The sequence below is a fragment of the Topomyia yanbarensis genome, chromosome 2 (genome assembly GCF_030247195.1).
Source record: "Topomyia yanbarensis strain Yona2022 chromosome 2, ASM3024719v1, whole genome shotgun sequence".
Lineage (NCBI taxonomy): Eukaryota > Metazoa > Arthropoda > Insecta > Diptera > Culicidae > Topomyia > Topomyia yanbarensis.
The window spans coordinates 331,184,155-331,208,978 of record NC_080671.1 but is presented as its reverse complement, the minus strand read 5'-3'; the positions used below and the strand labels follow the sequence as shown (position 1 = coordinate 331,208,978).

The following is a 24,824-nucleotide window of genomic DNA, read 5'->3' as shown; positions in this document are numbered from 1 at the left end:
TTTGATCACGTGCCAGGTTGTTTCGTAAAGTCGTTTATTCCCGACATTGAAAATTCTGCTGTGATTCTTTCCTTTCTTGTCAGATTTCCATTAGTAAACTCCGTTCGATGGCAAAGGGTTTACACAAAAATACAAATACAGGTGGAAAATGCTCTGCTTTGTAGACTAAACTCTTCTGTGATTCATGAGGGAAAAAATGTTGTCCGAGATCAATATTTTGAAGAGGCTGTTAGCAATACATGACGCATTCATTTGGACCAAAGATTGCATTTCTTGAACAAACATAATCTGCTTAATACTCCGTGACTTGGATTGACTTAGACCTTAAATAAGGGATGCCTAGATATAGTAATATAGAAGATGTTTCGTCAATTCTAGGAATCATCTAGACAAAGCTAAACTGGTAAGATGTTGTGCCAATTTTCATCCTATTTCTGGTATCAGCAAGCCCATTTGAGCCTGATTCTATCATATATGCTTAACGCATTAGTAAATGGTACGCATTGGTGAAATACTTAAAACCAAATTGTCGGTTTTCTCAAACGCAATTAGATTTTTCAACTGATTTTTGTTATTGCACCTTTTCTTTGGAGCGAAGCGAAGATATTTCAAATGTATACGCAATCCAACGTTTGTAGGCGTAAATTATTTCCGAAATAAGTAGCCATCCTTCGTAATACAATCAAAATCAACATAATTTTTGGAACTTCCAATCATTTCTCTACTCTTCTTTCTGAAATCTGGACCAGTATTTAATTCTAGATATATTCTTACCTACTGCAACACTCGATCAACAGATAAACAGATACATTTCAAATACCTATATCTATGGAACACAAGTGGCATTCTTTACAGTCAAAAGCATAATCTGCACCCGCACTATACTATTATTACTGTCAACCCTTTTCTAGTGATATTTTCAAAACCCATACCCCAATCGGAACGACGACGACGACCCCCGACAGAGCCGACAAGGAGAGAACAAGCGACCTATTACGGCAATGGTGTTCCTCCTTACTTGTACACCAACTTGAGAAAGACCCATCCCTACCCTTTCTATTCAACCATCCCCACAACGAACTATCGACCATCTACAGGACTCAACAACTATTACAACTACTACAACTTCTACAACAGCCAATATCACAATCCTCTCAAGTATAATCGATGAGCGAAAACAAAGAGAAAGGATGAACAAATTAAATAAAGTATTTATTACTATGAACATAGAACGTAATGGCGCATGTAAAAATAGTTGTATAAATGATCCGATACAAACCCAGCACACTTATTAGATTATTGCACATTTGACACAATAGGAAATGGGGTCAAACATCCTCATACTAAAGCATGCTCCTATCACCTACTACATACCTATACATATACACATTTAAAATGTAGAAATGGCAACAATTATATGTGTTAGTGCGATAGCCCGAATAGGTGTTATTCATTTCATGAATATATTGCTGAATATGTTACAACATAATTAAGAAACTTTATCGCTGGAAGTTATATACCGCTCGGTTGTAAAATGGAGTTGCAATTCTTCTTCTACTACTTTGACCATTAAAACGAAAAAAAAATAGAATTCTTTTCCTTTAAAGTTGGCAGCTAAGGTGACTCCGAGAGACAAAAATCAAATTCAAATATGCTATATTGAAAAAAAAAAAGGTCGCCATATATATATTTTGCACCTGTACAACAGACAACCTATGTGAAAAGTTTTTTTTTAAGTGAATAAAGCAATTTTGGAAAAAGTATTCCCTCAAAATTGGCCTTTTATTAATTATTGGGTTTTTCGCATGTTTTTTCTTTGTTTTTTATCGATCAAGAAATATTCGACTCTTTTGGTGAAAGTGGTAAATGTGTATGTGTGTATGGTGTATAGTGCTTTTAATGCAATCGATAGTAACTTTTGCTTGTACAGATATATTTCGTGAACTAACTAACAGAAGGTGGCAGCTACCAGCCTACTCTAGTCAGTAAGGTGGGCTGTGGTGAACCTTATGTACATACTAACACGGGTGTAGGCTTCAGCGTGTGAGTGGAAGAAAGTGGTTAACAACGTGGCTTTTGATAATTAGTTTCAGATAAAACGAAGCATCCTCGGATCATAAGACAGCTACCCGATCAGTATGGATTCCGGAGACCGCCCAAGTTCGAACATCATAATTTCACTGCAATGGAAGCGTAAGTTTTTATCTATTTTACTACGTTCAAATTTCAATCGCACAATACTACAGCAGTTGTCTGCGTTGTATAGGTTGGTGTATGGGGTTACTTTTACTTTCGAAAAATTCATTTGGATTAAATATCAATTATGGGCTCTATTCTCACAGTCACGTTACCTAGTCACTAGAAGAAAATTTCCTTCTAGTCACTAAGTGACGTGACTGTGAGAATAGGGCCAGATATTTCCCTTTTCTTTATTGAGTCCATGTAAAATAAGGCTTTGAAGTTTTTTCCTTAAATTTCTAATCAAACGTGAAACTTATTTAATTTTTTATCAATTCCGAGAAGAATATATTGCAATTATTTCATAATCGATTATAATCGATATCGATTATAATTATCGCAAGTATGTGTTAATCGCAACAATGCTTCAAATGCCGCCGCCTAATCCAATTTTCTACGAAGCGTTTAACTGTCGCATAACTGTCCCCTATTTTCTGGGTCTCATATGAAGCAAATATGAGTAGAACGATGGTAGAGGTACAGCGAGTTAAGCGAACGGGTCCGTTTCAAAAATCCAATATGACCATTTCTATTAATGCCCTAGTGTACATCCCGCGATCTCGCCAAAATGGAAACGATCCGATGATTAAATCAACCTGTTAGGGAGTATGAATTTATAAACGCTATCTCAGCTGCAATTATACAAATGCCAATCCCCATACGATCGCAGATCGTGCGCGCCCGGGAGCCCCCCCAGTTGCACCTCCCCATATTAAAAAACGTATATTAGAATCTCGGGCGCGCGAACATAAAAAATATGCGAACGACAACACGACTATCCAAATAACTTTATATACGCGAAATTACATACAAGCTAGCACACGCGGCATGCAAACGCTCACGCGAACAAACACGTTAACATACAAACACTCAAACCCTTCACGATCCATACGCCCGCGACCTCGCAGACATGATAACACCCCGGTGAGAAATGGAACGGTTTAGCACCTATAATTTTACAAACGCATCTACCGTGTTAACCAAACGCCCGGTTGCACGATCATGAATCGGTCACGTCCAGACGACTTTACCCTCGATCCTAGCAGCCTAGGCTCATACCTTTAGTTTAACCAATAAAAAAAGAAAAAAGTGATGCTCACATCCACAAGACAACACGTTCCAAGGCGACAGGACCGGACACTCTAGTGATATGTAGCATCTGAACTGTACACTGAAAATTATTCATTAAATTCACGATCCGCGCGATCATTGAAATATATACGTGAATATGCGAATGGCCATGCGGTTGAAAAATTGAATTTATACATGCGAAGTTACAAACACGACATACAAATGCCCACGCGATCGAACACTTTAACATATAAACACTCGAGCCCCTCACGATGATACACACAGACGAAGCTGCAAACGCAGGTTCACAGGTCCGGTAGCACCACTCCAAACAAAAAAGAATCAAAATCAATATTCGAGCGCTAGAATTTAGTAAAGAAAAAGCGAGTCCTAAAGCAAAAGCTTGAACCATCAGAACCGGTGATCGACGTTTGGAGACTTAGTTTTACAGTCATGGTCAGCTGGTGGAAGAGGAAAAGTATTTTTCGCACCACCTCTAGGGAGGATTTTAAATTATTTTTTTCGAAGCAGCCCCCCAATACTCCAAGGCAGTAACACTTATTTCAAAACTTGTTTTAATCCACGTAGTGGAATAATTTATCCTTTCTCCGTTATCCAACCTATGATTCCATGGCTTGTTATTTTCAATATAAATTAGATGTTTTTATTACACTTACCATCCTCCGTATGCGTGAAGTTGTAATTTCATACTAGTCATTTTGAAAAAAATAAATTTACTCATAACTCCGGAAGCAGTACTCCGATCCAAATGGAATTCGACGGCAGTTATTAAAAATATTATACCTTTCATTTGAGACTAAGCTTGTGAAAATCGCAATCAAGGAGAAAAAGATGTGTATTTAATTTAGTGACTTTGTCACTTCCTCGAAGTTTCCGGTACCATCGTAGGTGGCCAATGTGGTCAAAGAGGGTTTCATATGTCGAGAGTCACACAAATCCCGGCAATTTAGAAAGTATTTTAATATTTTTTGCTTCATCAAAATTGCAAGCTGATACCAGGTTATATGGGGACTGGATTTGTGACCGCACTATTTGTTTCGTATCTCAGTAACTAGAACTTGGATCCAGCCTATGGCTACGTTAAACCTTTCATTTGATAATATTGTTGAAATCGGTCAAGCCTTCTCTAAGAAAAATGAGTGAAATTATTTGGCGCACACATATACGTACACACACACACATACAGACATTATTCGTGGGCATTTTGGTGGATAGCATATACGAAGGTGTGGTTTTTTAGTGTTTCGGATTCTCCTCGTCACTAACTTATTGCTAGTTAGATGCGCCTAAACCAGCAGAGGTACTACCGGCGTCCGGCATAATGATCGATCGAAAGGCTTAGTAAACTGCATGCCTAAAATTCAGAAAACGCGTTCAGAGAGCAAGATCTGAAGTAGTCAGAGAAGAGTGCACGGTGACGTTCCGGCCGGCTATGGTAGCTTTTAAACGCGAGATAGTGCTTAGTAAATCTACCTGCTATAAGGAGCTCTGCAGAGAAGTAGACGCCAAACCTTTGGGGCAATGCTTACCGTGTCGTGGTGACAAGGATCTAGGGTCCAACGACGCCAGCTGAAATGTACGCTGACAAATTGAAAATTATCGTGGAGGGTCTTTTCCCGAAATTTGACCCAACCACATGGCCGCATACACCGTACGTTGATGCAGGTGGTGGAATTGCTGGTGACAATCGAGTCTCCAACGAAGAGAGCCTTTCTTGCGAAAAGGCTGAAAGTGAAAGTGAAGAAAGCTCTCGGTCCGAACGATATCCCCTACGTGGAATTGAAGACCGCGATCCTGTCGTTTCCGTACAAGCTCAGGATACAGAAATGCCTGAATGAAAGCCATCTCCCAGATAGATGGAGGATCCAAAAGCTGGTGGTGCTACCAAAACAAGGAAAGCCACTTGGAAATCTACTATTGTATCGACCTATATGCCTGCTGGATACTCTTGGTAAACTTCTGGAAGGGGTAACCCTCAATAGGTTGACGAACCACGCTGAAAATGAGAACGTACTATCGCTGAGGCCGGTCTGATTCCGGAAAGGGATCTCGACGGTGAACGCCATCCGCAGTCACCGTGAGTGCGGAGAAAGCACCTAAGCAAATGAGAAGGGATAATCGCTAATGCGTGCGTGGTAACGTTCGACCTGAAGAATGCCTTCAACAACATAAGTTGGGTGGCTATCGCCGTAGCACAGAATGCGGAACTATTTGTGCAAGGTTCTGAAATGTTTCTTTTTGAACCGAGTACTGGTCTACGAAACGAACATGGGGCAGAGGTCGATTAGGGTCACGGAGGGAGTACCTCAGGGCTCCATACTCGGCCCGACGCTCTAGAATATAATGTACAACGGGGTGTTAACACAGGAACTGCCCTGATGACGTCCTGACGATAATCGGCGAGACCCTCGAGGAAGTGGAGATGGTGAGGCAGAAACAATAGGCATTGTGGAAACCTGGAAGGTTGATGACAAGTTGCAGTTAATAGACCTTTCTCGTCAAAAAATTTTATATGATGGGATGCTTCCTTTTTTATCCCCAATTCGTTACTACCTATTGCCGCGATGATTTGGTACCTCTAACTATTGAAAAAATCAAAAATAGTGTAAGCTGCTCATTTAACCCCATATTCTGAATACCTATCTTGCCTTGTTTCCCCGTATTTTTACACCAATTGTAAGAATTTCCTGTGGGGAATACTAAAAGGATGCCAGATCTGCATATATATTAGAAAATCTGCAGATTTTGCATTTTCACTGCAGATCTTTTGCAGATTACAAATATTTAGCAGAACAAAGTCTATGCCAGCCAATTTATACACCAGCCTTCAACATTTTTGATCATTTAAAATATATACATACTACATTTCTATGTCAAATTTATTGAAGATTTTTGTAGCAATCTGCAGACTTTTATATTTTACTGCAGGCTATTGTTTAAATAGACCTGGCATCACTGATACTGAAATGATTCATTCATATACCTGTCAAAAACATAGAGCATTGTATGAAAATGTATAACCTCACTTTTCTGACAGTTCAGTGTGCTTGTTTACCTAAGACTTGTTTACATGGACTTTTAAAATTTACATTACTTGAATACTTTCGATGCTCTTTGAAAGAATATTAACTCAAGAGGTTGGAGAGGTTGATTGGAACAATGGGAACCTGGTTCATACATTGACCAATCGGCGCTGGATGTAAAACCCGGTGGCATATGCTGAATCGCAAGATCAAGCATTGGGCTACAAAACGATTGCTTTCTGGATGATGGATAAGGATTTGTACACATTTGTTTGTTTGCTCGTGGGTTGAGTCCTAACAAGATGATCCGATTGATTACTCATTTTTAGGTGGTGAAGTTTACCTGAACTTTATAGGTAACGAATTCGGTCGATGATAAGTTGTTGAAATGATTTTGATCGTTCAATACCCATACCGAAGAACGTTTCCATTGGTCAGAATGCCTACCAGCGTATGATAGCTGCAAACATGAGCACAACAAGGTTATCGCTTTCGAATGGAACAATTATTTATTATTCGTGTTCAAGTTCCATTACAGCAAAAGTCTCGTCGATTATCGCATTGTCGTTGATTTAGCCGGCAAATGCAAAACAGTGCTCGGCACTGACGATAAGGAGTAAGAAGGATTTGATAGTAGTGATAAGAATGCAGAGCATTATACATTCTGGAAGAATATCAGGGAGGAGAAATTATATAAATTTTTTATTATATCCCGAGTTGCCATCATTTTGGCACCGCAATAAAGCTATCTGCAACTGCTGTCTTGTTCAAATTGACAGGAAATAACTAGGCAGCGAATGCTTAATTGGATAGTCAATTTATTTACTTTTTCGGAAGGATAAGTAATTAGTATGTTGTGAATATATATGTGCCGCCGGTGCTGTGTGTAATGGTGGTACCGGACGGAACCGTTGGTCAGCAGACCGTCCTTGTCGTACGGGTCATAGATGCGACGTTTTTTCTCATCTAATAGCACTTGACATGCTTCGGAGATCTGTCTTAACGCTCTCTACTTAGCGCAGGATACGCGAAACCGCTGCTAGCGTTCGAAAGAAAATTCCAGCTCTTATGTTTTGGGTAATTTTGCTATCTTATTCTGCTGAATTAATCATCTGCCTAAAGCCTCTACATTATACTATGGTCACTTTAAAAACCCCCTGCTATTTAATCTTGTAGCTCTCGGCAAGTCAGTCCTGACACTCTTCTCGACTATTCCTGGCACTATACCGCTGACGTCGCACTTATTACGGTGATCAAACTTGGCGAGAGCAGCAGTGGTTTCGTTGGAATTGTTCACTCGACAAACAGTAAGTGCAAGGACTCTGCTACTTATGCCTGAGCCCCTCGTTGAAACCTTCGTCCTGCCGGAGTGTTAGCTTCGTCCGATACCGGAGCGTATTGCTGAACCGAAGCAGTCTGCTACTGGTGCTGCTTCCTTCGAATCGGAATCGCTGAATATTCCCGTTAGCCGAGTTTTCAACGTGGCCGAAGGCAAACCGATTGCAGCAACACCACCAGCCGTAGCTGACATTTTAGCCTTTAATCCAAGTCCCTGCCATTGACATAGCGACAGACGAGTGCGGCGCAGGCTGGATCATCGGTTGACTCGGTTCCGGACGGAGCGAAACAGCTGCAACAGGAGCGGACCTAGTATGGGGTGTAAAGGTCATCAATTGCCATAGATCACCAAAATGTTCTGCGACTAACGTTGTGAGCAAAACAAACCAAATGAAATTGATCGCAACAACGAAAAAATAATCTAAATTCTACCCAAATATTTGAAAAGGGTCTAACTGCCAAACGTAAACCTTGAGAAAAAGGCAAAAGAAGTTTTGGTCGAATTCATTATAATTCTATTTAAAAATTTAATACTGTTTTATTTAGTTTGATTGCGCATATTGTTTACATCAGACACTCCCCTTAATTCATTGAGTACGTATTTCACTGCCTTTATAATCCTTTTGGAATCAGTTACAATAATCTTTTATAATCATTTTATAATAAGTGTTATAAAATCATTATCAAAACTCTTCATAATCCATTGTTGCGTTATGTTTATGTACATGGCCAGATAGATAGTTTTTGAATGGGACGAGACGTGTGGATACGAAAAAGCCTAATGTCAATTGTAGCCAGGGGAGCTGCCAAATGCAGCCAAAGGGAACCGTCAAATGCAGTCAGGGGGAACTGTCAAATGTAGCCAGTCCATTTAAAATATGTGAGGAAGAAAGAGTGGGTATGCAAGACAAGAGATAAAATGAACAGAAAAAAGAAAAAGAAAACATCTACCCACAGATTCTATCCCAGGATTTTAATAGAGAACATGAAAATTCGATTTGTTTGCATTTGGCAGTAGGCCTTTTTCAAATGTTTGGCTAGAAATTCCTTACTTCTTCAATGAATCATGTACAAGAAAATTAAAAATGTTAAATTTAACAGAACAATGTATGATGCCGACATCAAATAAAAAATTACAGCTGAGCGACCTTGTTTGGAAAGTGTTAACATTTGGCAGCGAACCAAACCAAGTTTCTCATACTATGATCGAATCAACAAAATTTCCAAGACCATGTAAACAATCTCTCTGAACTGTCAAAAAATGAGGTTAAACATTATCATGCAATGTTCTCCACCGAGAGGTTCACTTTAGTTTGTTTACATAATCAATGAACTTTGTACCGCGACTCACCACTTCATTTGCCGCGTTGCCAGGAACTCAAGCAAAAATATACAAAACAGTGTTGCCCAAACACACATTTTGAGTCCCACCATTCTTGCAAAGGTGAAAAAAATACTCAACATTCTTGGATTTTTCAAATTCAAAAAAAATCATTAAAAAAATCACGATAGCTCTAAAAAGCCTCATTTCAACGGAAATATTCTTAAAATGTATAGTCTTTTGAATAAAAATAAGAAAAAAGCGGGTTAGGTCGAACGAGAAAGGTCTATTCACGGCAAAACGGAGGTAGTGCTGGTCAGCAACCGTAAACAATTTCAGTGCGTCGTGATTAGCGTTGGCGGACACTCAATTCCATCGATGCGTGCGCTGAAGCATCTGGGTAGATGATATAACGGATGTTCAATACAAAATGAGAATGACTCCAATACCTTTCTGTAATTAAAGTAAAGAGCGTAAATTTTCCAAGAGAGTCGCTCTCTGGACTCCTTCGAAATGGATGGCATGTTTCTTTTCGCTCGGGTGTTGTCTGTTCAAACGAAGATGGCGTCGAAACAGCAAGCACTCCGCGAGCCTGTTGTACGGTTTAACGAATTGCATGGCCATCGTGGAAAAAAGTTTACGGTAGACCACTATCGAGACGAAAACGTGCCCGTGAGTACAGTTTAGCGGATTCTGGCATCCCTGAGTGGAGCGGAAATCAGATAGCTATCGTGAAATCGCAGTGCCGGAGGATGATGAAGAACTACCGCGGGACGCCGTTCGTGCTGGACGACGAAAGCTACTTTCCGCTCTCGAAGACCCACATTCCAGGAAATGACAGCTACTATTCCAGCGACAAGTCGGCCACACCCCCGAATATAAGCTCAAGCATAAATTTGAAAAAAAAAGTTTTTCGGTACATCGCCATATCGGACAGAGGGATTTCAAAGCCGTGGTTCAAACCGAGCGGTCTAGCCATCAATCAACAAATGTACCTGGAGGAGTGTGTAGAGAAAATTCTTCTGCCGTTCTTAAAGGAGTATCATGCGGATGGGAAGTACGTCTTCAGGCCGGACAAGGCGTCTTCCCATGACGCCAAGAAAATGCTGGAGTATCTTGAGCAGAAAAAGATACCGTACGCGCCGAAAGAGAGCAACCCGACCAACTTGCCCCAGTGCCGTCCCGTTGAGGATGTTTTCGGCTCCCTCAGTGCCCTAGAGTACAGAAATAATTGGCGGGCCAAGGATACGAAGCAGTTCACCTCCAGGATCCGGAACTGTATCCAGAAGATGGACGTCAGTGCTGTCCAGCGCTCTTGTGAGAGCATCGCGATTAAGTTGCATCTTACGGCTGAAAGGTCCCCTTCGCCAATATTGACGTTTTTTTGAAGCATAAACATTGTTTTTAATAACAAATCCGTTGATTTTTTTATTTTTTTTTAACTCCTTAAACTTAAATTTCACAGATCCCTGTCGGCTATGCATGTGAGATGGCTTTGAGGACTACTACCGTATAGGCAAGGATCATGCCGAACATCGGAGGAGCACAATGCGGCACGACACTTGCTTTTCGAATGCCCTAGGTTCGACGAAGTTCGAAGGGGTGTGTCCGGCGTCACAGTCGACAATATTGTTGAATGGATGTGCCACGATGAGCATTTCTGGTATGCGGTCAACGTAATAGTGACGAGTACATTCTCCGAGCTGCAGAGGAAGTGGTAAATTGACCAACAAAGCAGCGCCACCGATTAGAAAGTCGCCGTGAAACACATGTCGGGATCGGAAAAAATACTCCGCAGAACTCTCCACCGGATTGGACTAGATCCACCGCCTAGAAGCAGTTAATTAGTACGCGACGCAGAACCTCAGCAGTACGCGACGCAGTTGAGTCATAGGGGCGTCAGCGATTCCGCCGGACCGACCTCGACACCGTACCGGGTAGCTCGTGAGTAGGCTATATCCGCCGCCGGGGACTAGATTGAAGAGACCTCATCGAACAGCCAACAGCGGGTCATTGGGCGCCAGTGAACTGGAAGCTACGTTCCACCCGGCATCGGGCCATATGGCCGGCTACGTCCTTAACGATGATGCTAGATGTTTGTATAATTGTCTTTCTACAGCCTCGGCGACAATTTGCCTCGGCTAGGCTGACTGCCCACAAAACCAAAACCTACACGTGTCATTTTGAACATCATACCCCTTTATTCATCTCTCTTCGCAAATTCTTCTATTACCCCTGACATCTTGCACCCACATATTCCTGCTGCTTTGCCCTACCGGCCTATAGATTCTAATCACATGTTAAAAGGTAGTACTCACGGCCCCGCAATACCGTCTTGACATCTCACGACATAAATCGTGTGTTTCGCCTCCCTCAGCTTCATACGGCGTGCCCTCGTTAGTACTGATAAAATCCACCTTGAGTTCGACCGTGGTACCAACTGCGACACGGTTGCCTATTAATCGCTTGTACTCTGGCTGCTCTCCTGCGTACAGGTGCACAGTTACGTTAACCAGATTCGTTCCGCCAAGTGATCCGCCTGCGAATCGTCTCTGTGCAACCAACACCTTGGTGGAACTTCTGCTGAGCCGGTAGCTGAGTCCCGATGCTTGGAGTAGGACAGTTTAAGTGTCGAAAAAAGAGCCCTGCAATATTTCACGTGTCGTCATAAAATCTATATTCGCTGTGATCTTGGAAGGCGTTTTCCGTTTTTTGATTACTTGGAGCGGCCCGGAAGCAATTCTGATTAGATCACTAAAGCTTGAGTGAACGGACGTAGTGTTCCTGCTTGTATTCTGCCAAGAAGAAGGCATTGGGCTCCGCCATCGTTCCTCCCAGGAACTACCTCTCGGTATTACTTCTGGGGGGATGCCTGTACTTAGTGTACTCATTCACTCTCACTCACGCGTTCATACGTCCTGTATGAGGCTTACTTGGGTGCTCTCTCTATCGCACCTTGATTCACTCTCAAACACTCCCACATGAGGCTGACTTTTGTGCTCACTTTTTTCGTTCCTTGCGAGGCTGACTTGTGTGCTCACCTTACTCATTCCTTGCTAGGCTTACTTTTGTGCTCGCCCCACCCATACCATGCGAGGCTGACTTGGGTGCTCACCCTATCACCTGATTCACTCTCGCTCGTGCCACTCTATTGTACCTCTGTCACTCCCCCTGGCATCCCATGTGGGACATTTTTCTTAGGCCCCACTTCTGACATACCATGCGAGGCTGACTTGTGTGCTCACCTTTTTCATTCCTTGCTAGGCTTACTTTTGTGCTAGCCTCTACCATACCATGTGAGGCTGACTTTTGTGCTCACCATTAACATGCCGTGTGAGACTGACTTGGATGCTCACCCTTTCACTCCTCTGCCACGCCATGAGGTATCGATAGCTAAGTCCCAATATACTACGCTACGACCCTCCCGTCTTGGCATGAGGCAGTCCACTTATACGCCTATACACTCACTCTTCTGTCTTGCTTCGGGGTGGCTGGGTTTACCCCTTACGCGGTTGCCAGTCGCTGCGCCAAACCTGCCTCGGCATGAATAGATCATTCACTCCCTTTTTTGCGCTTGGCCTTTTTCGCTCCAGCTAGCCAATCACTAGTTAGCCGTGCCCGTCGTCTGTTGCTCGGTTCGCCAGATTACCTGTAGCCTACTGGCAATCTGGATGGTAGCAGCCGAGACTGCGTTCCACTTCTCCACCGATTGACACATCCGCTGAATAAGGGTATCAGGGGTTGTGTCCCAGCCACAGACGTCAAACATTGCTCTTCTTTCGACGTCGAACCGATGACATACGAGCAGTATGTGTTCGGCAGTTTCATCTACACCTGGGCAGTCCGGGCAGACTGGGACCTCCGCGTGCCCGAACCTGTGGAGGTATTGTCGGAAACAGCCATGGCCTGACAGGAATTGTGTCAGGTGGAAGTGAACTTCCCCATGGGGTCTTCCCACCCAGCTCGATATGCTAGGTATCAGCCGGTGGGTCCACCTACCTTTCGAGGAGTTGTCCCACTCACGCTGCCATCTGGCGACCGAGGTCACCCTGGTGCGCTCGCGGGTTCCCCTATTTCCACGTAGCTCGAAGCACTCCTCATCTTCCCGAATGACCAGCCCGACTGGCATCATGCTCGCTATCACGCAGGATGCATCGTGTGATACCGTGCGGTAGGCAGATATCACTCTGAGGCACATCACGCGGTAGGTGCTCTCCAGTTTCTGTAGGTAACTGGTTACCCTCAGTGCTCTTGACCATGACGGGCCGCCGTACCTGAGGATAGATACGGCAACGCCTGCCAGTAACCTACGTCTACTGGCGCACACCTTTGAGCTGTTGGACATCATTCTCGATAGAGCCGCAACAGCAGTCGACGCTCTCTTGCATCTATAGTCGACATGGCTGCCGAAGGTCAGCTTGTCGTCTATAATGACTCCGAGAGACTTCAGGCTTCGCTGTGAAGTGATCGCGACTTCTCCCACATGGATAACTGCATGTTGTGCCGACTTGCGGTTGTTGACGGTAACTACCATCATCTTATGATGAGCGAGCTCCAGGCCTCTCGCGCTCATCCATTCCTCCACCGTGCTGATCGCGTGTTCTACGATTAGTTCTACCTCAGGAATTGACTGCCCGTAGACCTCCAAGGTTACGTCGTCAGCAAAGCCGACGATCTTGACCCCAGGAGGGAACTTCAGTCTCAGAACCCCGTCATACATGAGCTTCCATAGCACCGGGCCTAGGATCGAGCCCTGCGGGACTCCGGCGGTAATCGGAACCCTTTTCTGACCGGCATCGGTCTCGTATAGCAGTACGCGGTTCTGGAAGTAACTTTCCAGGATCCGGTACAGACCCACCGGTAGGCTAAGCCGGTGTAACGAGAGCGCGATGGCATCCCAGCTTGCGCTGTTGAATGCGTTCTTCACGTCAAGTGTCACTAACGCACAGTATCGAATACCTCGCCTTTTCCGTTGGATCGCTATCTCGGCAGTATTTATCACTGAGTTGAGAGCGTCCACTGTGGACTTACCCTTCCGAAAGCCAAACTGGTTGCTTGACAGACCGTCCGTACCTTCCGCGTACGGGGTTAGCCTGTTGAGGATGATCCTCTCAAGCAGTTTGCCAGTCGTGTCGATCAGACAGATTGGTCTGTACGCCGATGGGTCGCCTGGCGGCTTCCCGGGCTTCGGCAACAGCACCAATTTCTGCCTTTTCCATCTATCGGGGAAACGGCACTCGTCAAGGCATCTCTGCATAGCTAGCCTGAACATGTTCGGGTTCGCTATGATCGCTGCCTTGAGAGCGTTGTTTGGAACTCCATCCGGCCCTGGAGCTTTGTTCATTGCTAGGGATTTAGCCACTGCGAGTAGTTCTTCATTCGTCACTGGAGCCACCATTTCGGCCGTGCTTCGATAATCGTTGCCAACCGGTCCGGAGACCGTTCTGGGGGTGAGGAGCCCCCTTTGGTCTTGGCCATCACAATCCTGTAGGCGTCACCCCACGGATTCGCGTTGGCACTCTCACACAGGTTGTCGAAACACGCTCTCTTGCTGCTTTTAATGGCCTTGTTAAGGGCTAATTTCGCAGCTCGAAACACTTCACGGCGGTTCTCTCTTGCATCCTCGGTGCGAGCTCTTTGCATCCTACGTCTAGCTCTGAGACAGGCTGACCGTAGAGCTGCAATCTCGGCACTCCACCAGTATACCGGGCATCTGCCGTTTCTTGGCAGTGTTTTTCTCGGCATAGTGGCGTCGCACGCGCGTGATAGAACAGCTACCAGCGCATCCCCGCTTAGACTGTCGGTGTTGGCCTCCAGTCCCAGGGCCGCGGTGAAAGCTTCGCTGTCGAAGTGATTGAACTTCCACCCGCGTACCTGACAGGGATCTCCCGCCCTCGGATGCTGCACACCATAGTTGATCCTAAAGCGGATTGCTAAATGATCGCTATGGGTGTAGCCTTCGTCTACCCTCCATTCCATGCCTGGAGCCAGACTCGGGCTGGCAAATGTTACGTCAATCCACGCCTCCACCACGTTTCTACGGAATGTACTAGCGGAGCCATTATTAGCTAGCACAGTATCGAGTTTCGCAAGCGCCTCCATTAGCGCTTGACCCCTGCTATTTGTACAGCGGCTGCCCCACTGCACTGCCCACGAGAGCCTGTCGATCATCTGGTTGAACTGTTCTATTGGCCACCTTGGTGGAGCGTAGCAGCTGCAATAGAACACACCATTGATCTTGGCAATCGCAACACCCTCGGCGGAGGAGTGTATTACCTCTTGAACCAGGAACCGTCCCGTTGTACAGATTGCCACCGTTCCGTTGCCGGCAGGGATGTTGTACGGGTCTGATAAGAGGGCGACATCTGTCCTCGACTCCGAGACCGACTGCCACAACAGCTGTTGGGCTGCTGCACAATGGTTAAGATTTAGCTGTGTGACGTTCACGGCTTCTTCTTATTTGCCTCACCGAAGGGACACGAAGGTCCGCCCATAGCATGTTTATGGGCTTGCTTCTTAGCGGTGCAGATAAGGCACTTGTGCGCCTTAGGTAAGAAGGCGCACAAGTGCCTTATCTGCAACCCCGCTCCTTATGCCCCTCCTCGCCGCAACGACGACATAGTTTGCTCCTGTCTATGTTCTTGCACTCGTAGGCTTTGTGGCCGGACTCAAGGCACCGATAGCACCTATCCACTGAAGGCGGCTGGGGTATGCAAATTGGGCATACCGACCAGCCGATCTTCAGCTTACCTTTCTCGGTTACCTTTTTGGCATCCGCCTTCAGTAGCCTGAGGTAGGCTACTTGGGTGCCAGAGGGTCCATCTCTAAATCGCACAGAGGCCCGCTCGATTGTGCCGTCGCATTGTTCCTTAACGGCTGCGACGACATCTTCTGCTGTCGTGAACTCGTCCAGATGCTTGCACTGGAAAGTCATTTCCGCCCCTAGCGACCTGACTTGGGCGCCTTCACCAAGGACCTCTTGGGCCAAGGCCTTGTACACCACACTAGATTGTGCGCCTCGCTTCAGCACCAGAAGCATTTCTCCCGTGTTTGTGCGTCTCACGCTACGCACATCTTGCCCAAGGGCCGAAAGGCTTTCGGCCGCCTTCATCGACTTTAGGACGTCGGCGTATTTGTCCTTGTCGGTTTTTAACCACAAGGCCTCGCCTCTGTCCTTGGCCTTCTTCGCGGGCCGCGGTACCTCCGGTGTCGGTGCCAGCTTCTTCCTGGTGACCAGCGTCCAGGGGTTGTGCGTGCGACCCTTGCCAAGGCCAAATCGTATATGTTATCTGTGCGTTCGGTCCCGCAATATTTCCCCAGCCGGTTTAAGCTCACTGGGCAGAAATCACGGCTGCACATTGCACCGGTACTTTTGTTCTGATTCTTCTTTTTAGAAGCACTGGAAATTCCTCCTCGTTCCTAAAATTTCCTGGTCCAGGAGCTACTTGTTTTGGTTGTGTCACATCATTTCTACGAATTATTATATTTGGTGAACATGTTCCTTCAATGGAGTCGTCAGATTCGCGTTCTTTAATGAACAATAATGGAACGCTTCAGTTTTTCCTGGCGCAATTTTTGCACAGGTTATGCTGCGAAATCATGGGGAGTATTCCCGCAGTTGGAACACTTTTCAGCACAACACATTTTCCGCTCCCTCCTTTACTGCTACAATGGATGGTTGTGTGGCCCCATTTGTTTACAAGGAAGACAGTTCATGACTCGCGGCTCATAAAAAATATGAACAGGCAGACGAACATGGTCTAAAAGAAAAAAGTTTGGAAGAGCCGACCCGGCGACATTCACCCTGATGTTGGTGGGGAATAAAATATTTTCATATCCTTCGTGGGGGCGGGCATAGCATAGTTAGTAAATCCATTGCCTTGTACGCAGCTCACTTGGGTTCAGGTCCCAACCCCGCACATAGGGTTAGAGATTTTTCTAACCCGAAGAGGCGAATGACCTTAAGGTTAAAACCTCAATCAAAATAAAAAATAAAAAATGCAGAACTTTCATTGACGTAAGCTGTACGCACACGAGGCGACAGGACACGCGCCACAAAAAATATTCATCATGGATTTTGTTCGAGCTATTCCAACGCGGTCAACAGCAACAGCGTTGGAATAGCTCGAACAAAATCCATTTGAATATTTTACGGCGTGTGTCCTGTCGCGTCGTGTGTGTACAGTTTTGAACACAGGGGCAGGACCCATTCTTCAGCAGATCTGCAGAAGTACACTACCAGTCAAAAGTTTAGGTTCACCCTAAAATGTTCAAGTAATATTCAAAAAGCTATGGTTTTCTTCATTTATTGTTATTAATTATAATTATTTTTAATTATTTTTCGATCCATTTCTCTACGATAGACACATGACATATGTAGTTTTTTTTTTCACTTTTCAATAATGAGATGATAATCTTCAAATTAGGTCAATTTGTATAGATATTTTTTCGACAGCTACGATTTTCAATATAAAAATTTTTCTACTTACCTTTTAATAAAGAAAAATATAAAAAAACAATTTGGAATATAATTTTTGGAGTGAGCTCTCGTAGCACTAAAATTTTACACGTATTATGTCTAAAATTTTACACGTATTATGTACCCCCCCCCCCACGCTCTGACCAGTAGCGTGTAGAAACATGATATAGAGAAGACGCACGTGCTTGACAAAGTCTACTGAGAAACCCACTAAATTATGTAAAATTCAAAAAAACGCAAGTGAACTTCAACTTTTGACTGGTAGTGTAAGTTCCATTTCGGTTATTACACCATCAATCTTTCCTGTGCAGGTACACAGACACGATACTATTTTTTAAAAAGTTCGCAGCAATCTTGCTTGCATGTTTAAGGCGCTCAGGTTTATCTGGAGCCGTAATCTTACAGTCACGTCACCTAGTGACTAGAAAGAAACTTTCTTCTAGTTATTAGGTCATGCGACTGTGAGGATAAGGCCCCTAGTCGAACACTTGCGATTTCGGTCACGGCCGAGTAATGCTTAATAAGATCACACGAATCATAGGTATCTATGATGTTAAATGGAATATTTTAAGTCCGGAAGTGACCATCCAGGGGCGCTTGAATTAGTCGAATATAATTTGTATTGGGCGGGAAATGTTCGAATCGACCTCAATTGAACCTGAAAGATTGTCGATCGTGGGTGACGCCTTCTCATCAGCGGTTTCAACTGACCAAAAGAAGGTTTAATCAGATTAAACGGAAAATAAATACTTTCTTAGCTATGATTTTTTTAACAATAGAGTAAACCTAGAACGACTCGGATCTAAGATCGAAAGCAGCATTTTAGAGTCGTCCCCGAGGGTAGATGTTAATTTTCATTGGCACCATAAGTAATGATGTGATATTTTTGACCCTTGTATATGTTATGCATCTATTTTCCGGGCCCCAATTCGTAATTAGCAAAATAATTAAAACGCATTTTTCAGTATCATCCACGACATGGCCGAGAACTACCCGTCCATAACCAGGCTATATTCCATCGGCAAAAGCGTTCAGCAGCGAAATCTTTGGGTTATGGAAATCACCCGACATCCAGGGCAGCACATACCAGGCAAACCAGAGGTGAAATACATCGCCAACATGCACGGTAACGAAGTCGTAGGTCGTGAGCTTCTGCTTTTGTTCGCCAAGTACCTGTGCGAGAATTACAACCAAACGGAACGTGTCACCAAATTAGTCAACAATACCCGTCTTCATATACTGTTCAGCATGAATCCCGATGGTTACGAAATTTCCGATCCCAAGGACAAAGACAATCTGAAAGGGCGAGCCAATGCAAACGGCGTTGATCTAAACCGTAACTTCCCGGATCAGTTTGGCAAAAATCGGTACAATATCAAGCAGGAACCAGAAACACAGGCTGTCATGAACTGGTCCTTGTCGATTCCGTTCGTTCTTTCTGCTAATCTACATGGAGGTGCACTAGTGGCCAACTATCCTTTCGACGATTCACCCAAGGATTTTGCTTACTCCAACGAATACAGCAACCCTAGGACAGTAAAAAATCCTACCGAAGAAAACGAAATGTTTCAATATTTGGCGCATACCTACGCTAACGTGAGTAAAAATTGTATAGATGACGATCTCTAAATAGTAATGTATGTAATTTACTTGCAGGCTCACACAACGATGCACCTAGGTGAACCATGTTCCAACTTTGTGCGAGAAAGCTTTCCGGATGGAATTACCAATGGAGCCGCATGGTATTCGGTGACAGGTGGAATGCAAGATTGGTCTTACATCACTGGTGGTGCCTATGAATTGACGCTAGAGGTGGGCTGTGAAAAGTTCCCCAAAGCAGAAGATTTACCGCAGTACTGGTTGCAAAATCGAGAAGCCTTGCTAAAATACGTTGAACAGGCACAGCATGGAATAACAGGAACTGTAAAAAGCACAATAGGGCATGCGATCCCGCACGCGTCGATCCAGGTGAATCACATTCAACATGTCACGTTTACGACCGCCGAGGGCGATTACTACAAGATAGTGCTCCCTGGACTGTACAACGTGACAGCAGAAGCAGCAGGGTAAATGATAGTGTATAGTCAGATATGATTGAATTAACTCAGAACATTTACTTTTACAGCTATGAACCTCAAACCGTGCAAGTTCACATCCCACCAGAGGCAACTGGACCAGTTGAGGTAGAATTCCTTCTGATGAGAGATGATCCTCAGCACTGGTCATCTGCTTATGATTTTCGTATCTTGGAGAATGTGGTAAATACTCGATACCACAACGACATTGAAATCAGAACAATGATGAGCGAATTCGAAAATAAAAACTACAAAACTGCCTCCCTAGAATTCGGTGATAACGAGATGTCCATGGAGTATCCTTCGATCAAAATGACTGACAGTGTAAGTAAAAATGATAATTTTTAATGGTTAATTATAGGCCCATATAACAGGAAATCTAGTCTAAAAGTTTTATCTAGAGACAGATTTGTTGTTGCTAACATTACATTTACATGTACCCCATAAGTAACATAGTAATTGGTTATTTTAACGAAAGCAATAGACTTCAACGCATTCGTGGTCTCAAATTAGTTTTATACTATACTCATTTTCTCATGCTTCCTACTGCCAGATTGGAACCCCGGAAGAAACGAAACTACACATCCTTATCCTGTCTTCATTGTTCCAAAGTGCTGTAATCGGTCGGGAAATGGTTTTAAATCTGGCGCGCCATATTTTAGAGGGTTACAAAATTCCCGAACCTGCACTGTTGCAACTGCTGAAAAATGTTGTCCTCCATTTTGTACCCATTAAAATGGACACCGAACAATTGCTGGAACAATTTCACGCTAACAGCAGCATTTGCGATCCGGTCGTAAAGAACGAGTTGGCCGATAAGCTGCTGAGCGCGGAAACAGATCATCAAAAAGATATGCTCCTGCGAATGTTCCAAGAAGAGGAGTACGATTTAGCACTGAACTTTGCCGCCGGAGGCAATGATGTATTGTAAGTATTGGTCGCAGATTAATCGACCGTCACTGTTCCGTTCAATACGCGATTCTCGTTCTAGCTATCCAAATACAGACGACAAGGTGGCCATATACCATAGATTTGCCGACCGAATTAAAGGGCACAAGTACACCGCGGTCAGCAACGAACAGTGCCCTGAGAATGCAGGCAGACTCCACCAGGAGGACGCCATTCAGCGACTAACAAATCAGCTGCACAGTCTGTACAAGGTTCCACTTTTCACTCTCCAGCTAGGTTGTTGCAAAATGCCCCAGGAAAATGAAATTGCTTCAGTTTGGCGCCAAAATCTGGAGCGAATGACAAATTTCCTACGACTTGTCGACACCGGTATCAAGGGTTACGTGAGAGATATTCGAGGAAATCCTATTCGCAAAGCTATATTGAAAGTGCGTGGTAACAATCTAATCTACAAGGTTACACCCAATCTGGCTCACTTCCGGGTGATACTTCCATCCGGATCGATGGAAATTGAGTTCAGTTGCTTAAATTACACATCGCGGATTCAATCGATCACATTAAATCAGAATCAAATTCTCGACATGGGAGATATCGTTATGCAGGAAACGAACCGGTTAGAAGGTGTAGCAGCTATTCAGCCTTTGTTCCCAACCGCAACCCCGCAACATCATGGTAGCTTCGCTGTTTTGGAACCGGCTGCTAAAATGAAGGTGTTTCCCATGGATGGGGGTGTGGAGATACATGGCCGAATTTCAGGTGAGTATTTGTTTACAGAAAAGCCTTCTTCGGTAACTAACGGCGTCACTTGAAACAGGTTTCATTCTGGATGAGTTCAACCATCCACTTCCAAACTCGAAAGTGTACATTCAAAACAAAGTCATCAATATGACCTCGATAACTGATTCACTCGGAAAATTCCAATTGGATGGGGTTTTACAAAAAGATTTGGTTTTGCACGTGAAATCTTCGGGATACACACCTGATGACCGGTAAGATTTCGCACGTATAACATTTTGAAAAACAGTTGCCCTATAGCTTTCTATCCTAGAACACTTCACATGAGCCCGCTGGGAGAAATCTCTGGGGTGATATTCCACCTGAAACGAGACGAACGAGTATTGGGCATCCCAAGGCTGCTGTTCGTAATTCTGGCAGGGTGTGCCTCTGTCGCCATAATAGCATGTGGCGTGATATGTTTCCAATACATTCAGGCCCGCCGGCGGAACTCTCGGTATTACTACAATTTTTCTATGTTACCGCAAAAAGGTGAACAGACCCGAAGACTTTTCGATGATGACGAAGACGGAGAAACAGAATTGTATCGAGCGCCAACGAAAAGTGAGTAAGAAATTCTTTTCTCTCGTGGTTATTTCTAAAGCGGAACCTTTTAGAGCTCCAACCCTACTACGATGACGAACGAGACCCGATCAGCGAAACTGATGAAGACAGCGAGGAGGAGATCGTGATGTTAAACTCAACTTTCCGAAACTAGACCCCAAGAGAGTAAAACGTTACGATGGCAATCAACAGGTAGCACGCATATATCAAAACGCTTATCGTAGGTTCAAGTAAAAACGGGCCCTTTGAAATAGGAACGATAAGCATGAAATTTCTGGGTTGTACAGATGGGTTCTCAGAAGTCAATTACGGTGACAAATCATAGCGTACCGCATTTCAATTCTGTTCATAAAAGCGTGTTTTGGGATTTCCATAATGATGCTATGTGTAGTGTAAAAATTAAGCCGTTCATGTTCTACATTCAAGTGGATCAACAAATAGAAAGTACGAATAACAAGAATAAATGTGATAATTATTGTTGAACTACAAAAAGTGCACATCATTGACAGATGCAGCTCGATTCGAGCAAAAACGAAATGATCTTTTAGTTAAATGTTAATTGTTATACCGATGCTCTACTAAGACTTCAAAGTACTTATGAAGCACGACTAAAGTAGAAATAGTGAGTCGTTTAGCTAAGTTAAATGGAATACTAGTGAGACATTAAACTGAAGAGCGTTGATTTTAGATGAAAATATTTTTGCAATAAAAACTATGTAATTCTGACAACTTTGATTCATTTCACTAGTAATTTAATCCGAGATAGTCACAGCGCTGTTAAGTGTAATATATATGTAAGTGGGTGGTTTATGCACTACTCTCGGTTGAGAGACCACTCACCTGGTATGAAGGTATAGTGAGAACCTTCGGGAGAAGGTTCTGATTGTCCCTAAAGTAGGAAGTGTTCGTTAAAGTAAGAAGTGCCTGCTTGAATATTGAGCAGTAAAATAAAAACATCTTTCGTTCGGTGACTCTCGCACCGATTACTCAACCTTTCCAATCCGTGAAGTGTAACGTTAAAAAGAATAGTGTTAGTCTGCTTTCAAGGTTATCTTGCGCGGTCTCCGCCTCGTCGAGGTTTCCTCTTTGTGGGCACGCGTTTACCGTTACTCGGTCAGCTGAGCGTTGAAGATACAGTGTTTCGTTTCTTGTAAGCCGTCTGGATATCCTTATACAAGTTAAGTACCACCATAATATCACGATCCCCGTTTTTGTCTGTAATACCGGCATGCACTGGGTAAATGGCGAAAAAGGATATCGAAATCAAATCGACTCCTCGACTGAAATTGTACCCACTCTCCGAAACCGGCCCATTCCGGGCCAAAGACAAAAAATGATTGGAGATTTTTCGAGTTCTGACGGAGTGATAATCGGCTGAGACAGAAATATTGAAAATTTGGCCCTGATAAACTCTACTTTAGGTTCGTCTACCTGATCGCCTTTTTGTACCGCGAATTATGAACTGTACTAATTGTAAGCAACTGGGACACACCGTCTCCCATTGTAGCAATAAGGTTCGTTATGGGAAATGCGGTGGGAATCATGTGGATGATTCCTCTGGAAGGGATTTTGTGAAGTGGTATGGGGGAAATCTACGTGATTCCCCGACATGTCCCACGTACAAACAACACAAGAATAAACTGTAACTGTAAGCGATCTCATCAAGAATATTCTAAACAATCTTTTGTAGCGACTCTGATGATCCCCAGGAGGGAACATCTTCTGCTGCGTCTAGAAGCAACAGAAAAAGGAGGAACATTTCATCTCCTATGTTTCGTTGTAAAGGCCAGAAGGTGCCCCTTCAAGGTTCTTCAAAAATATCAATTCAAGAAAGTACTGATGCAAAACCGAAGCAAGTAGCTCCTGGTCTCAGAAACCTGAACTCAAAAATGGAGCTCCCAGCACTTCCTGGGACATCGGAACCCTCAAGTATTTCGACATCTCAGCTAGAGAAAGAAACCAGGGTTGGCTTAATAAATTTCTCTGATATTGTGGACCATATTTTAACCACTTCAAATATGTCTGACCTCTTAAAAACGTAGCTTTCTCCCCACAGAAAAACATTATTGAATTCTTCGAACTAGGTCATCACTGTACTACAGTAGAATTGTAGAAGCATTATCCAGCAAACTCATTCATAGCTTAAAATGAGATGTATTATCATTATGCGAAACATGGCTTACTTCAGAAATAGACAGCAACTTTCACGGTTTTAAAATTATTCGCCTGGATTGAGAAGACTCTTACGGAGGAGTACTTTTGGCCGATCAACAAGTGCTATTCTTTCAATCGAATTCACCTCCCTTCGACACCAGACATCGAAGCTGTCGCTTGCCAAACTAGAATTAAAGGTCTATTTGAATTATCACGTGTAATTTTTGGTGTTCTTGGAAGAGCTGGTAACTCCATGTTTGATGCCATGTTTTTAAGATGGCTAGTTTCGGCTTTGTGTCAGAGCTTTCTCGAGCTGCTATATTTGACGGCCTTTCACAAGAAAAATTTAGGTGTTCACAAGGAATCTCATAGGTGTGATTCCACCGTTACCATCACCCACACGAAGTGAAAGTGAATCTTTTCGTAGTTTTCAGGATTCGGAAATAGCAGCTGATGCTGCCACCACGAAGGAACTGACCGGACTTTTCCGACAGCGAAGCCAGGTACACCGCAAATTGGTGCGGTTACATTCGACTTGGAAAACCGCATAATGGCGCTCGTTCCGGATGAAAAAGTGGCAGAACAGGAAAGAGCCTGCGACGCTTTTGAAGATCTGCATGATTACCTCTCCACGGCAATTGAAGGAATAATAATCCAGATGAAAAATGCTATTCTGCCGCCCACCGCACCGCAAGTTGTAATTCAACAGCAACCATTGAAGGCACCGATTCCTACCTTCGATGGGAAAGATGCAAATTGGCCAAAATTCAAAGCGGTTTTCCAGGACCTAATGGCCAACTCAGCAGACACCGATGCAATAAAATTGTACCACCTGAACAAGGCTCTTATGGGTGCGG

The 24,824-nt window shown here is 43.9% G+C and overlaps 1 protein-coding gene across 1 annotated transcript in view; it reads left to right on the top strand.

The window, feature by feature from the left end:
- LOC131683918 (carboxypeptidase D) overlaps nt 1–22,548 on the top strand; it is an 80,405-nt gene extending 57,857 nt beyond the window's left edge. Inside the window, exons 6-14 of the mRNA XM_058966328.1 lie at nt 2,088–2,193; nt 18,457–19,087; nt 19,148–19,557; nt 19,617–19,890; nt 20,120–20,493; nt 20,558–21,231; nt 21,290–21,464; nt 21,524–21,813; nt 21,867–22,548. Of these exons, the coding sequence (XP_058822311.1) occupies nt 2,088–2,193; nt 18,457–19,087; nt 19,148–19,557; nt 19,617–19,890; nt 20,120–20,493; nt 20,558–21,231; nt 21,290–21,464; nt 21,524–21,813; nt 21,867–21,967 (3,035 nt within the window). The 3' untranslated portion in view covers nt 21,968–22,548. The remainder of the gene's footprint in view (nt 1–2,087; nt 2,194–18,456; nt 19,088–19,147; nt 19,558–19,616; nt 19,891–20,119; nt 20,494–20,557; nt 21,232–21,289; nt 21,465–21,523; nt 21,814–21,866) is intronic.
- Nucleotides 22,549–24,824: the final 2,276 nt, after the last annotated feature.